This window comes from Eurosta solidaginis, chromosome 4 (assembly GCF_040869045.1).
Source record: "Eurosta solidaginis isolate ZX-2024a chromosome 4, ASM4086904v1, whole genome shotgun sequence".
NCBI classification, from domain to species: domain Eukaryota; kingdom Metazoa; phylum Arthropoda; class Insecta; order Diptera; family Tephritidae; genus Eurosta; species Eurosta solidaginis.
Genome location: NC_090322.1, coordinates 31,067,067 through 31,082,891, shown reverse-complemented (window position 1 = coordinate 31,082,891; position 15,825 = coordinate 31,067,067). Strand labels below are relative to the sequence as shown.

At 40.3% G+C, this 15,825-nt stretch overlaps 3 protein-coding genes across 4 annotated transcripts; 1 reads left to right on the top strand and 2 right to left on the bottom strand.

Annotated features, from left to right (window-relative positions):
- Positions 1-1,581: 1,581 nt before the first annotated feature.
- On the top strand, positions 1,582-3,186 carry LOC137247785 (host cell factor-like). Its single transcript, XM_067778734.1, has 2 exons — positions 1,582-1,839; positions 1,906-3,186. The coding sequence occupies exons 1-2, from the start codon at positions 1,831-1,833 to the stop codon at positions 3,013-3,015; spliced, it is 1,119 nt and encodes a 372-aa protein (XP_067634835.1). The 5' UTR covers positions 1,582-1,830; the 3' UTR covers positions 3,016-3,186.
- On the bottom strand, positions 3,077-6,605 carry LOC137247784 (histone deacetylase 8-like). Its single transcript, XM_067778733.1, has 4 exons — positions 6,451-6,605; positions 5,652-6,394; positions 5,220-5,599; positions 3,077-3,327 (listed from the first exon to the last, which is right to left on the bottom strand). Exons 1-4 carry the CDS (start codon positions 6,529-6,531, stop codon positions 3,293-3,295), a joined length of 1,239 nt encoding a protein of 412 aa, XP_067634834.1. The 5' UTR covers positions 6,532-6,605; the 3' UTR covers positions 3,077-3,292.
- A 2,172-nt stretch (positions 6,606-8,777) lies between these two features.
- On the bottom strand, positions 8,778-14,789 carry LOC137247783 (succinate--CoA ligase [ADP/GDP-forming] subunit alpha, mitochondrial-like). 2 transcript variants are annotated; one of them, XM_067778732.1, is made up of 5 exons: positions 14,486-14,789; positions 13,920-14,093; positions 13,617-13,847; positions 8,984-9,164; positions 8,778-8,913 (listed from the first exon to the last, which is right to left on the bottom strand). In XM_067778732.1, the coding sequence occupies exons 2-4, from the start codon at positions 14,055-14,057 to the stop codon at positions 9,156-9,158; spliced, it is 378 nt and encodes a 125-aa protein (XP_067634833.1). In that variant the 5' UTR covers positions 14,058-14,093; positions 14,486-14,789; the 3' UTR covers positions 8,778-8,913; positions 8,984-9,155. The 2 variants fall into 2 exon arrangements, with proteins under 2 accessions (XP_067634833.1, XP_067634831.1); XM_067778730.1 differs by lacking the exon at positions 14,486-14,789 and having other exon boundaries at positions 13,920-14,223.
- Between the last annotated feature and the right edge of the window lie 1,036 nt (positions 14,790-15,825).

The window sequence follows — 15,825 nt, the reverse complement described above, 5'->3', positions numbered from 1 at the left end:
GTTCTTCACTTACCGGACGCTAATAATATCTAATCTAATATAAAATACAAGTTTTTTTGGTAATAGTGCAGTTTACGGTACCTACCGAAATTTGGGCTAACATTTTCGAGTGAGGTATCAAAAGACGCCTAGATCACGAATCCGAAACCGGAAGTTAACTTTTTTTACCCGTTCAAACGAAAACCCGTTTAACGAAAAACCGAAAAAAGACACGCGGGACCCTCCGAAACCGGGGGTGGGATCCATAGTATTTTTGCGCAGAACACCTTTCTGCGTTGGCGGCCTTCGGCCGCGCTTATAAAAAATAACCCTGGGCTACGCCATGCCAAGTCCGGGTGTGTGGTATAACCGTGGCTACCGCCACGTGGGTACAAACACAACAAAAACCACATTAAAATCGCCAAATTCGACTACAAATATCTCCGGACAGAGATAAAATTTTTCTTTTTCGCCTTCGGATTATTGTTCTTGAGATTAATACGCGTCTTTTGATACCTCACTCGAAAATCTTGGCCCAACTTTAGGGTGGATACCGTAAACTACCGTTTTTTTTATACAATAATAACTAATTAATTAATAATGCTCACTTTTTTGTTTGTGCCGCTCATTTTCAACCAAAACGATAGGTGAATACCTGTTGTTGTTTGTTTTTGACACTTTGTTTTCGTATTGGTAGCACCTTTTCGTGATACAGAATACCAATCGAGCACTTTCGTAACGTAACAGTCAGCTGTAATCGTTTTGCCTATCGTATTGCAATTCATAATATCGTCAAACAGAATGAGGCTATAAGGCACCATTAATCGATCACATTGGAGATGGTTATGGATATGGGTATGGTTACGACTATGGCGTTAGGGTTGTATGGTTATGGCTATAGCGTTATGGTATCATCATTAACCCTGCAAAAACGCTCTCGTCATTCCACGTCATTTGACTAGTAATTTACGGTCATAGGTTATATTCATAGTCACATTTGCATGGGCGTGATTAGGTTTTGTGACCAAATTTTTTGTAGGGAATGGATTACATTGATTTCCATAACAAGCCAACCTAATAAAACCGCAGTGTTTTTTTAGCGCACGCGTTTTTTACCCTAACCAAAATAAGCATGCGTTGCGACAATGTAAAACATGTATGTAAACGTCAAACCTAAAATGTCACGCAGAACAAAAATTGGAAATCGAGTTAGGTTTTCACGCAGCAAATTCAGTTTCGTTTGCTCTCATACAAGTTGTATGTGCATGAGACATTTTTGACAGAAAATGACTGGTGTGCGTTTATATTAAGTGGACTTGTATTGTAAGGTTGGTTCGATCAGCTGTTTTATCGGGTTATGGATAAGTCACCATTAATTGGCCCTTAATAAGGTTATAACGGAGCCTTGTATAGGCAATATAACAGAGCTCTTGTATTTACATAGGCAATATAACAGAGCTCTTGTATTTACATAAATGTTAAAGATTCTCGCCTTTCGATGGCACTAGTGTTTCTCTATAGCTGGCAACGTATTATAGCACGCCGCAGCTGATAACCACTATGTTCTTTTGACGACCTAAAGGCGCTCACGTTTCCCAAAAGCAATGTTTTTCGTGTTATTTTCCATACAAAATACAACACCGAGTGCGGCATTAGGCTACGCAAAGAACAAATCTGACGGCAACCAATAAAACGTGAAATGGCGGAATTGATAAATCTTCACGGTTAATGGTTAATTAGTAAATTTTGCTTAGTTTATAAATATTCAGCGTATTTGAAATTGTAAAAACACCGTTACTGGCTTATTGTGTTTTCAACAAATTGACCAAGTAATCGTTTGAACGCGAGACCATGCAGCAGGTAAGGATGCTTACATGATCATTTACAAAGAAGCTTGTGTGTGAAAATAAACCTTTTCAAAAATAGACACCAGAACCTCTAGTAACTTTAACGTCGGGCAATGAGTCTGAAACACAAAACGACAGCGGCGCACTTATGGAAACAGATGAACCAAATGAAAATGCGGCGCCGAGTGTTGAGGCAAACCCACTAGAGAGTGGGAGCACCGAGGGCAATAGCGAAAATGTAACTAGCGCCGAAACGCGCTCCACACAAGGTGATGAAACGAATGATAATATAAACGAGCCTGATGTAAATGCAAACAGTCAATCAAGTGATCAACATAATGGTGTTTCCTCAAGCACAGATATGCCACCGCCAACACCTGGTGGGAATGCGGCCAGCGTAGAAAGCGAATCGCCACCAGCTGCTCCGACGCGACCACCAATTGATGAAGAAGATGCTAAATGGCATACTGTTGGAATTTACACTGGACTCAATGCTACTGTTTCCTCATACATAGATAACAACATTTGGTCATCGTCTGGTATGAAGATAACAACAAGAAATTTACCAGATCTCTCAACTATACCACGTGTAAATTTGGAACCGGGAACCGCCTATCGTTTTCGATTGCGCGCTATCAATAGCGTTGGTTCTAGTGATTGGAGCGAGATTTCTAGTTTCAAAACATGTCTACCAGGGTTTCCGGGTGCGCCCTCTGCTATAAAAATATCAAAATCTTCAGAAGGTGCTCACCTTACCTGGGAGCCACCGCCGAGTTGTGTGAGTTCAAATGAAATTATCGAATATTCGGTATATTTAGCTGTGAAGCCGGGTAAGGACAAGGATGGCAAACCAATTGGGGCTGGATCGCGTCTTCCGGCGCAGTTAGCATTTGTACGCGTTTATGTGGGTGCTGCTAACCAATGCACAGTAGCGCACTCGTCTTTAGCCACTGCACATGTTGATTGCTCTAATAAACCGGCTATTATATTTCGTATAGCAGCGCGTAATGATAAAGGTTATGGACCAGCTACGCAGGTGAGGTGGCTACAGGATCCTGTGCAGAGCGGTGCATCAGCTTTAACAGGTGGCACGGGTAGCATACAATCACCGACGCGTATAAAACCAGAATTGGGTAGTGCATCGCCTAATAAACGTTTTAAGGGAACCACTGGTGTTGGCGGACGTTAAGTTTCTGACTTAGAAGGGAGAATACATCAATACGCATTTTTTAGTATGAATTCAAATTGGACGAACGTGGATAAATGCAAATTTTTTCAATGTCAACAATATATTTAGTTTGTAAGTTATAATACATAAAGATACTAAATTCAAAAGAAAAATAAAATATGAAATGTAAAACCACTTAACATTGAAGAATATAAGAATGGGTAAGCTATTTGTACTGTCAGTTTTAGATTTTCAGCATGCAGCAGATGCCTTGCAGCAGATGCCTTGCAGCTCACGTTCATACAGCGCAGACATTGTACTTTTGTAGATTGCCTAGAAATGTATGAACGTAATAATTAAATTGCAGTGTTACCAAACACGTAGACATTTTTAAAATAAAAACCATTTTAGCTATTCTTAGGATAAATCTCACATACCTAAAAGATTATAATTCCCGCCGGTAGAATTCCTGAAATTCGGTCTCACTTTCCGGCGGAGGCCGCAAATTTAGCGATAACGTGACCTTATAAGACAGCTCGATCCCGGCGACCTCCAAATAAGGGATATAAATCAAAGCATCAGATTGCTTGTGGCGAAATGGGAGGAGCATTTAATCGGTTGTAACCTCTGCCGGAGTAGGTAAGCTATGGTCCACCGTAAAGTCCGTATCGAATCTGTCTAAGCACAATGACAAAATTTCCATCGTCTTTGGCGATAAAGTGCTGTCGGATACGAAAAAATGCCCGAGCGCTTTTTGGCGACAATATATGTGGCCCGGTCTGTGAAAAGGTGGCTTATGACTCAAAAAAGAAATTGCGCGAAACAGCTTTTAAAGATAAACAATGCATTTCTTCAGGACGTTTGTGCTCTTCTTTTTTTTTTTTTGAGTCATAAGCCACCTTTTCATAGACCGGGTCACATATAATGCATTCTACGGTTGACAAAGTTAGACGGAAGGCCAACAGACACGCACATAAACATAAATTCAGCGCGTCTCCAATTACCATCACCGCCAAAGAGGTTGAGAATGCCATCGGTCATGCTAACTCAGCCAAAGTAGAGGGCCCAGACGGCATAGCCATGCCGATGCTTAAAAGCATAGGGCAAGAGGGATTCAAATATTTAGCACATGTCTCTTTCCACCTTTGTCATTCCCGAAAAATGGCCAAGGCTGTACCGCTACTAAAGCCTGGGAAACCAGCTAACAAGGAGATTCATATCGCCCGATATCTCTCCTAAAGCCAGTAGCCAAGACATTTGAAGCCATTTTGCTCCCCTATTTCAAGCAAATTTGCAACTAGCTTGTCATCAGCTTCAGGCTTCAGAAAACTTTATAGCACAACCACCGCGCTAAATGCCATTAGCACCCAGATAAATTTGCGGTTTAAATCAAAACCCCCACCACAGAACACTACTCGTTGCGCTAGACCTATCAACTTTTGATACGGTCAACCACGGCACGTTACTGTAAGACCTGGAAGGGTCTACTCTTCCTTCAAGTATTAAAACGTGGACCGCAAATTATCTGGGTGGTCGGCAGGCATCGGTGCAATTTAGAAACGAAACATCAAAACCAAGAAGGATTATCAAGGGGTGCCACAGGGTGGTGCCCTATCCCCACTTTTGTTTAACTTCTACATATCAAAGTTACCTTCGCCACCAGAAGGAGTTACTATCGTTTCCTACGCCGATGACTGCACAATAATGGCCACAGGCCCAGGCCCACAGATCGTTGAGCTTTGCAACAGAATAAACGGCTACCTCTCTCTAATTTCTCCAGTTTTTTCGCCTCGCGAAATCTGGCATTATCACCGACTAAATCAGCCGCGATCTTATTTACTACATGGACGTCCCAAGTGTCGGCCATTTTGAACATCCACGTCGATGGCACTACGCTGCCGACTGTCCCACACCCCAAAATCTTGGGTGTGACGTTTGATCAGGTTCTACATTTTGGTGAGCATGCAGCCGCAATTGTACCGAAAACCAGAGCGGTAATAAATCCTCAAATCTATCGCTGGTAGTACTTGGGGAAAAGACAAAGAAACGCTCATTACCACTTACAAAGCAATTGCCGTTAAAAAAAAACTAACAAAGAATTTCCCAACTACTATCATCAAAGCTCTGTAGAAATATTGAAGTCAGTATCAAAGATTTGGATAGCTTAATTACAGACTTTCCTCTGGTTATATCCACCAATCCTGAAGTGCATAACAGCTACTCACCTTCAATAATCTGCGCTCTTTGTTCCAAATATTCCATACTGTTTTCATCCTTCATAACATTCGAAGCCGGTATTTTCAAGCTATAGTCAGGTCCATATTTTAGAAAATCGTGATTGTCAGTAGGTATGTCCTCAGATATCTGTCGACCACAACAGCTTGCAGTCAGCTGAGTCCAAAAACGACTAGCATTTGCAAAATTGTAACCACCGCCACCAAGCAGAACAGTTGGCAATCCGCGCTCCAAAACAAATCCAATGCAATCGATAAAATCCAACGAAGTAAGATTCGTACCACCAAGTGGATCGCCTACAATAGCATCAGCGCCACATTGGATAACGCATGCATCGGGTGCATAACAGTCAAATATTTTAGAAACAATACTAAAATCAAAGGCTAATTAGATAGATTAAGTAATAGAACGGACTAACGTACCGTTTAAAACTTTTGCAGTAATTCCCACCACCTATACCATTTCGAAAAGGGAAATTCGCTGCATAGCCTTTACTGCCACCAAAACCACAATCTTCACTTCCACCAGTCCCCGGATAAAAGCCACATTCATAACGATGCATGGAAAATGTGAATACTCGTTTTGTGACCTCAAATGCTTGCTGCACACCATCACCATGATGTACATCCAAGTCAATGTAGAGCACACGCATGAAGTGCTTGCGCATTATAAGTATACCCAGCACAATATCATTTACATAACAATAGCCAGCGGCACGATCACGTTTCGCATGATGCCAACCGCCTGTCCAATTTATAGTCACAGTTTGTTTACTTTTATTTGCCGAACTAAATTTGCACAACGCTGCACAAGCGCTCATTGTGCCCCCTGCAATAGTACAAGCGTACTCCCACATTCCCCGCCAGCTCGGACAATCGAATCCCAAACCGTACTCCTTATGTGTTAGCGTGCTATCCAAATTGTAGTCATCATCCTCTTCGTCTTCAGCATCACTTTGCTTCTCTTCCTCCAAATCTGTGTTGTTTAGTCTTAGTGACTCATTGCTTGATTTCAATGTGGTTACTTTTTCTTTTTCTAACAACTGTTGCACATAGTCACAATTGTGAAAATTTCGCAAATTCGCTGGCTGACACATCTTGGGTTCAAGCCGTTGCATATGCTTAAGTAAGCCATAGGATGCTATCAGTCGGTGGGTCAAAGCAGCCTACATTCCGTATACATTAGAATAGAATATAAATCATGACATGTGCATATACCTACCCTCCCACGCACGGCCGGATTCTTGTCCGCTTGCTGTATTAATCTCTCGCTGTGGACATAAATTATATTTCTCTGCTGCATTTTGCTTATTTAATGATATTCATACCGCGCGCGAATGGAATATTTAATTAAATCAGTGCTACCAAGTTTCTATGACGGAGCCAACCAGGCATAGCGGAACGATACAAGGTGGCAGCATGGTGACATACCTACAAACATAAATAAAAATTTCATGTACTTTGTTTTTGTAAATTCGATGGACAAATGTTAAAATCGTACTGCGCCGTATTTTGATGTGTCAAATCAAATAAAAAAAGCTTAAAATCACCTGTCCCATGCTGCCACCTTGTATCGTTGCGCCATGCAACCAGGTGACGGCCAGCGTTACACTTTTTTATTTGATTTTTCAGCTGATTTTATTTATGTCATTGCATGGTCGAAGGGATTGTCAAAAGGAGATGGCAATCTCGAAATGAAACCAACACCCCTACAAGACAGGTACCCGTTCCCTAATCGATTACTTAATCGTCACCAATAACTTGTTCACCAATTATCGTGTTAATGACTTTTACATTGCTGTCGTGAAAAAGGTAACGCATGCGCTCTCTCAAAATAGTGTACGTGTGACTTGCTTTCTCGCTCTTACCTATTGTGTTTTCGACATTCCTTCTCGCTCGATGTTATTTACATTTTTAAGTTACTTAATCAGTTATGTTTTCGTTATCGCTAACCAAAACATATGCAACAACAACAACACGGGTAACTGACCTATCGGTTACCCGTATCGGTTACCTTCTGTCAAATCGCTTTTTCTATGAATGAAACGCGTCCTTTATGTTCAGATAATATTTAATTATAAATTATTAATATATACAATGTTTTTTTACAATTTAAATTATTGCCTTATTACTCTAGCGAACTTTACATATGTGAATTTTTACATTTATAAACTATTTATATATATATTAACGTCTATTCATAGTCGTGCCCTTTCCGAAACCTTGCTTTGAAGTTCTTATTTTTCCTGCGCTGGTAGTGTTGCTCATCAGTTTGCAGTCATATTAGTTTGGTAGGTATAGTAACATTAGACGTAGGGAAATTAGGAAGCATGTCAGGAGTATCACCAGAATCCAAAGAAGCATGGTGATTCATTTCGTCACCTCCGTTTTCTTCCATATCCGGATTCATTCCATACTAGTCATTATAAATAGCTTGTAGATGCCACATAGGTGTAACCATACCCTCAAGATATTTCCGTTCAAATCTTGTGGTGTACACGTAAACTTGTATTTGTTCGAAATTATTCACCACATTCTAAACATAGAAAAGATGTATTAAGTGTTTGCGTAAATACCATTGTGATTACAATATGGACAAACATTCAATTCTAAACTTTTCGTTGTTACATCAATTGTTTCAGCGTGTTGTACACGTAAATGGAAATTCATACTTGAATGTATTTTTGTCTTCCAATCGCATAATTTACATTTTAAATAATGACTATTAGGCATATGAGAAATCTCATGGTCCAATAACTTGTTGAAGCTTGGTGTAGCTGCTTGAATATCACAAAATTTACATTTTGCACCACGTTCGTTATATTTAAATTGTAAATGTTCTGATTTCTCTACACGATGCATAAAGTTTAGATGCTTTTTCCAACAATGTGCTGAATATAATTGAAATACATACATTGGGCATTGTCTCATGATAAATTTTCCATAAATATACTGAGCCTCTTTATGTAGGCTCTTTTCTTAACATCTAATTCTGGTCGTACCGGATATGACAGTTTTGCTTCAGGTTATAATCCACACTCATAATTTTCATCATTTTCAACATTGGACTTTGCATCAGCAGCATTATCATCATCGTCATTTTTTGATAACTCTGTTTTAAGCTTCATATTTATCAAAGATTCATCTTCCTTAGTATTAGAATTAGAAACATTGTCATCAGTTTTTATCAAGTTTAGCTTTTTTCTTAGGTTTAAATTCTTTACTATCCGTACTAGAATTAATACCATCAACATTTTTCGTGGTCTGTTTGAGTTTTTAAATTTGCCAATGGTTCGCCTTTATCAGTATTAGAATCAGAATGGCCTTGGCCATCTTCACCGTGTTGCAAAGTAGGCGACACATGTTGGTGTTGATGTTTGCGCATATTGCGGATATGTTGGTGGTTCACTAGTCATTAATTGTTTAGAAGTTTCAACTTGTTGCGTTTGTTGTTGTTGTTGCTGGCTGATGATGTGGTGTTAACGTTTGTTGTACAATTTATTCGGGTGATTGCACATATTGTTGGTGTGTTATAGTGCTGGAAAATCTTTCGATATTGAAAGTCCTTGATTAGTGTAATCCCCACGTAGTGAACTACTCCTGTGACCGCGTCCGCGGTAACTATTACATCTGAAGGCGCTTAAGTTACAGGCATAGCTGACATCGCTTATATAACAGGTTGACTCTAAAGTAAAAACCAAAACAAAATATTAGAATCAGTGTTTATGAATAACATATTTAAAATAAGCTCTTACAACAACGTGATCGGTGGCTACATCCCCGTGAAAGTAGTGTGGTGTTCCTCCTTGTATAAACGTAGATACTGGATGTGCTCAACCGTGCAGTTTTCTTCTAATTTGAGCAAATGTATGTTCTTACAGCCACAGCTGGAATATTTGGGATATTTCTATCCTCACATCATCAAAATCAAATTACCTAGAATGAAAAAGAAACTCATATCAGTAAGAATAGATTAAAAGTTTTTAATATAAGCCGAAAAGTGTTCCATAAATAGGGCTCCACACATAGCTCTTTTCCAAAGGCACAAGAGAAATTTCAGATAACTAGAATCAGGACCTGGTAAAGTAACTTCAAAAGCGATTTAGTCGCCACTACTTCGTATGCGCATTTCTCTACGCTCACTTTCGGCATGCATCATCAATTTCGTCATTACTATAAAGGCCATCTTGCTCACAGCAATCCAACAATCTATTTGTCCGCAAATTCGTGGAACTAAATTCCTAATGGAAGGTTCCTCTCCAAAAACTCTGTTTACAGACAGTCTTTCGCCGTGAAAACGAGGGCAGTGAAATATTACATGTTCTGCGCTTTCCAATTCGGACGGACAGCTTGGACAGAAAGGATCCTCCTCTATCCCACGCTTATGTAGATATTCCTTCAAGCCACCGTGCCCGCTCAATATCTGTGTGAGATGGTAATTTAGTTTGCCGTGTTTTCGCTCGTACCATTCCGCTATATTCCGGACTAGCATGAAGGTTCAGCGCTCTTTTCTCGAATCTTCCCGCCGTTCTTGCCACCTAACTATTGGTCGTTACCTTGCGCTTTTCTTAGCATCTTCAGATGGTCGGCTGAACCCAATGCCATACAGATCGGCCATTTCACCTGAGAGTAGATCTACTGGGATTTTCCTGGATAAAACATGGATCGCGTCGTCGGAACAGCACATGCTATTCGTATAGCAGTAATGCGGTAGGCGGAGCAGGTACGGAACTTGTCTTGGGACACCCAAAGTGCACCCACGCTTCTCATGGCTCCAGCGGGTTAGCGGCTTCCTAGAACTTAAGCCACTTGCTGCTTCTAGATCTGACATCTGTCAGCTGGAGTCTTAGCCCGGCAAGCGCAGGGCACGAGCACAGAATGAAATCGATCGTTTCTTCCTCCAACTCGCACTTCCTACATCTGCTATCACTCACCAAGCCTAATTTAAAGGCATGTGACGCCAGAAGGCAGTGTCCAGTAAGAATACCCGTCATGAGTCTAGTCTACAGTTTAATGATAATAAAAATATAAGAATCAGTGTTTATGAATAACATATTTTAATTAATCTCTTACAACAACCTGATCGGTGGCTACATCGCCATGTAGGTAGTGTGGTGTTCCACCTTGTATAAACGTAGGTACTGTATGTGCTCAACCGTGCAAATTGACATTAGCAGTAACATTATTTACATAAACATAGCTTGGTATTTATGCAGGCCTCAATATAGCATACATTGGTCCAGTTCGGTGTGCACCAGCCACTGGTACAAACACTTTTGAATGCATAGCTTTCATATAGGATGTATGTCCAGCAGTGCTCCGGTTGTGCCAATATGTAATGGGCTGCTCCGTCTCTTGGTACGGCTGTATAGGTGTAGGCGGGGGAGGAATGGAGCCAGAGTTTTCGGACCCAGAACCAAAATATCAGTAACTCTAAAAGCACATCCGAGCATTTTCGAGCGGAAGTATTCGCCATAAGTTAGTGTGCTAAGCTGAACCTTCAGCGCTGATACCCCAATGAAACAATTGCCATACTCAGTCAGGCAGTCAGGTTCCACTAAAGGCACTTGCGGCGTTCGAAATAAAGTCAGCACTTGTCCTTCAGTGCGTAGAAAAGCTGAATCAATTAGGAGCACACAACGTAGTACTGTTGGCCTAGGTCCTAGGCCACAGGGGAGTGGAGGGCAATGAGCAGGCGGACTCCATGTTTAATTTGTTGCGTCTCTCCCACAAATTGTCAACCCCCCAGCAGATCCTTGCAGCGGGTCTGCGCCATACTCTCCTCTTCCGGGAAGGTATCGACCCCAATCCGGGTCCTTCTCCTGACCCCAGTACTGAGAAATGGGTTTGCTGCGTTTGCCGGAAAAGAATCTTTTTAGGACGGTCATATATATGAGGGCCTGAAATATTTCAATGAACTTCCTAATCACATAAAAAGTAGTAATAACTTCAATACTTTTAAAAAAAGTTTATTGGAGCATTGTAAAAACCTTCCAATAAGATAGTTTTTTTTCTTTTATTTTTTTACATGATATACCGATACTGGAGCGCGAAAAGGGAATGGTAATAATGGTAGCAGCAAAATACAATGCATCCGGCCCTAAGGAAAAGAAAATCAGACGCCACCTGTAACTCCAGACAGTTCCAACAACTAATTTCGCTGGAATTCGGTATTTCCAGCTGGTATTTACTGTTGCTGATCGGAATCATTCGCATTCCGACAGCATAAATATAACAATAAAATTATATAATGTGTAACAAAAATAACGAAAATAAGGCCAAATAAAAGTTGGAGCAAGGGGGATTGGAAACACGTCCTTTTCAACCTCCCATTATATGTTGAGCTGTGCTAATCGGAATCTTCATGCATTCCGACAGCGTCTTTACTAAACAAAGTTGAGGGGTGATTGGATACACTTATTTTCAATTTCCAACATCCAAAGACATGTTTAGCTGCATTGATCGGAGACTAATACATTCCGAAAGCTTAAAATACACATATAATTGAAAAATATAAGTTCCAAATTTTGTTGCCTTAAGCTGGGAGCACTGGAGGATTGGAAACGCGTCCTTTCCGACCTTCCTTAAATGACTGGCTCCCAGACTCGTCCCTTTGTCACGCTAGTAAATATGCTGATCGGAATCACATGGCATTCCAACAGCATATTCAATAGTAATAAGTGATTATAACAATGAATTGCACTTAGTAGTTTAAGTTTTAGGCCTAAACAGCCGTAATAATAAATAAATTAAATTAAAAAAATAAATAATCTTGTCAATGTTTCACGTGCAAGGGATGGTTGCATCGGACAGGTTGTTCTGGGCTAGATTCCTCGTAACTTTTATAAATCTTTTGTGGCTCTTGTTGTTCACGGCCTCATTACATTGAGGAAATACCGCACCTGAGAAAACAGCCGTATGAAGCTAAAAATCACAAGCATGTCTTCAGTGAACTCCACAAACAGGCGTCGGACCTCTATGCCGGTGATTCCTGTACTCAAAGAACAAAACTAGCAGAGGAGGAACGCACTCTCCCTAGGGAAACGAGAGTAGTCACTCTAGCTCAACTTCGAGCTGGATAACGTAACAGGTTAAACTCTTACCTATCCAGAATCAACCCCGACATACAAAACATTGTCCTGCTTGTAATGTGTCCCCACATGTCACCAACCATCTCTTTAACTGTATTGTGCAACCAACGCCTCTAACACTCCTCTCATTATGGCCCACCCCTGTTGAAACAGAAAGTTTCTTTGGACTCCCGTTAGAGGACATTGATGACAATTTGTGATCGGTCGCACCTATTGGATGGGGCGAAGCACTGCTACTACAACAACAGCAGGCGGACAACACGGAAAGAGAGGCAGCAACTGCATGACCCATCGATCCCGAGCTGTTCCTGCCAGTTGGCCCACAGGGGCATTTATTAGCAGAAGGGAGGGAAAAGAGAGAACACTGGCGCAATATGCCAGGCCTGAGTCAATCTAGGTTACTGTTAGGGGGTTACAGCACAACTCGATATAGGGCATTAATAGGCCTCTCAAAAAGATAACCTAAAAACCCCAACGGCTATTCTTACAAGACTGAACAGTCACATGCAAAAACTGGGTATAGTATCGAACAACACATACCGATTTTGTGATGGATCAGCAGATGGTGGACCATATCCTTCTAGATTGCGGCGCAATTTCAAGACGTAGGGCTAAGTTTATGGGCTCACCATGGCCAGAGCATTCCCACATTTAATCCCTCAAGCAAATAACACTGCTGGGGTTCATCAAGGAAGTCGGCTAGGATGAGGTGCTGTGAAGGAGATGTGCAAGTCACTGTGCAATCCTCAATAAATGATCTATCTATCTACGTTCCGGTAACAAGCACCATTGTGGTACTAGCCCCTCCATCTCGGGAACTATTGATATGACTACATTAAACCTTCTAGGGATTGAATATTAATAATGCCGGCAATGAGAAAGTCTGCTAAAATGCACCATTCTCCATGGAATGCTCGATATATAACTTTCCACGTTTTGAAACAGTGATGAAAAGAGCAAAATTTACAATAATTTTAACTGGCTGTGGGTAGTAAGGTGTTGATGTCCTCTCTTAACGCAATGTAATGACAACTGCGATGCAGGGAAAATGACAAAAATCTTGCAAATCTACTGATAATAAATAATTTTTCCTCCCCTTCTATGCAGTTCTATGCATACATACATATGTATTTTTCTCTCCAAATGCTAATTAAAAAAATTAATTGGTTTTCACATGAACTTCGAACTCTGTCGTATTTGCATTCTTCAGATGATTATCAACAAAAGCATGACAAATTATCACTAAAAAATTCATACATGTTGCTTATATATTTAATATGGTAGCCAATTTACTTACCCTTTCTGGTGCGATGATTCCTGAACAATCGGGCCTGACTAGACGCGATTTTTTTTGCCTTAAGAGAGCGTGCTTAACGCGAACCCTATCATGTTTTGGCACAACTTTGGTGATGCAAAATATCAAAGACATTTCTGCTTCTAATGCTTCTAGGATAGCAGCAGCAGCTCCCGGTGGCACCACATAAATAACAGTTGCATGCCGATCAGTTGCCTTTTTTGCTCCGGCTACCTATTCAATTTTAATTCACATTACATTATCTACTATTGCAATTATTAATCACTACAAATCAATATAAATTACCGAAGCAAATACTGGCAAACCAAGATGCGTAGTTCCACCCTTTTTTAGGGAAATACATCCAACCAGTTTGGTACCGTATTCCAAAGCATGTTGCTTGTAAAGTACCTTGTTTTTGTAGATTTCCTTTGATTTTGGCATATTCTGAGCTGAACCGCAACCCGGCGGAGATGCTATCTATTAGAATAATATAACATTTTTTTTATTATTTAAAAATGCACATACGTATGAATGAAAATCAGAAAGTAAATAATGTTGTTGTTGTAGCGATAAGGACACTCCCCGTTATCGACTTTGGTGGTCCTTTGCCGGATGCAGATCGGGTACGTTCCGGGAACCATTAAGGTAGTAGCTCGACCATATCGGGAGCGATTTAGTTGACATAAAACCTTGTAGGCCATCCCGCCGATTCTATACAACTTAATATGGTAACGATTTAAAAGACGGTGCACCACCCAATTTTTAACAAAAATTATCAAACGTGGAATCAAAAGGCGCGCCTCGAGCTCCGTTTTTATTATTATTTGATATTTTTAAATTAGGTGGTGTACCGTCTTGTAAAACTTTACCCTTAATATTATTTTGGGCGAAGGCCGCCAACGCAAAAAGATGGTCTCTGCGGCAATATTCTTAATTTCCGTCACATGTCACAACTCAAATTAACTTAATGTTATTTTGGGCGAAGGTCGCCAACGCAAAAAGGTGTTCTCTGCAACAAAATTTTTAATTTCCGTCACATGTCACAACTAAAAGCACAAGATATTTTTCGTTGTAAACAATTTATATTTTTTTTGCGTTTCAATGTTTTCCGGAATAATTAATGAACTGTCATTTCGATGACAGCATGAAACGTCGATGTGTTAGTGGAGAGCGAAAAAAGCTTTGAATGTGTGGGTGAACTGGTTACCTACGTCTTGTAGGGACATTGGCAACATTTTACTTACACATACAAAAACTGCTAAGTTTTATGTTTCCATTCCTTACCATTCGCACCAACACCAATACCCAGATTTTGACAATTTGAACAGACATATTTTATTGCTTTACAGATGAGCCAACCTGTATATAGTTGAACCATGGATTTAACAGTTCAACTTTTGGCACAACACAATTTTGACAGTAGTCATTCGAATTACATATATTTAAAACTCTGCAAAACCGCACCACGTGATCTGACTAGTAATTTAATTTGCCTGGTCATTGTAATCATAGTCATATTCATAGTCACATTTGCATGGGCGATAGTAGATTTTCGACCAAATTTTCTGTTTCGTTTCTATTGATGTGATCGTGCCGTGTGCCTGTGTGCATTTTTGGTCAAACGATTTTTGCAGGGAAGTTGATGGAATTTTTATTTATGTTTGTATGTATGTCGTGCTGCCGCTAATTTGTATGGTTCCCCAATGCCCAATGCATGCTTCGAAATTTGCAAAGTCCTACAAAAGAATCGAGTAAAATCGAATACTTCTCTGCAAAAAATACGGCTAGTCTTGGATGAGTAGCATAGGAATATGCGACTATAGCCTGTTTTGATCTCGTTTATTAGGGTCATCTCATTTTTTTTAAGCATGCCCTAGGAGAAACGACCAACTGTACCTCTTTGTACCTGAACGGCTGGTGTTAGACTGGTCCTCCTTATTTGACTAAGGGTATGGTCGAATGGCTCCTGTTACTACTCATTTTTATACCCCCTTACTGACAGGTGCCCTTTCTTCGCGTATGGGGTTATAATATTTTTAATCTGCAATACAATATTTTGAATTTTTTTCGTTGGGTTTGTAGCAAAATATAGCAAAAACAAAATCTACGATAGTGGAACGGTATTAGTATTATTCCACCTAGCAATTACAAGTAGAACACCAAAGCTGTTGGTGCCATCACACATTCCACAACCTCTTAAATGAAAAAT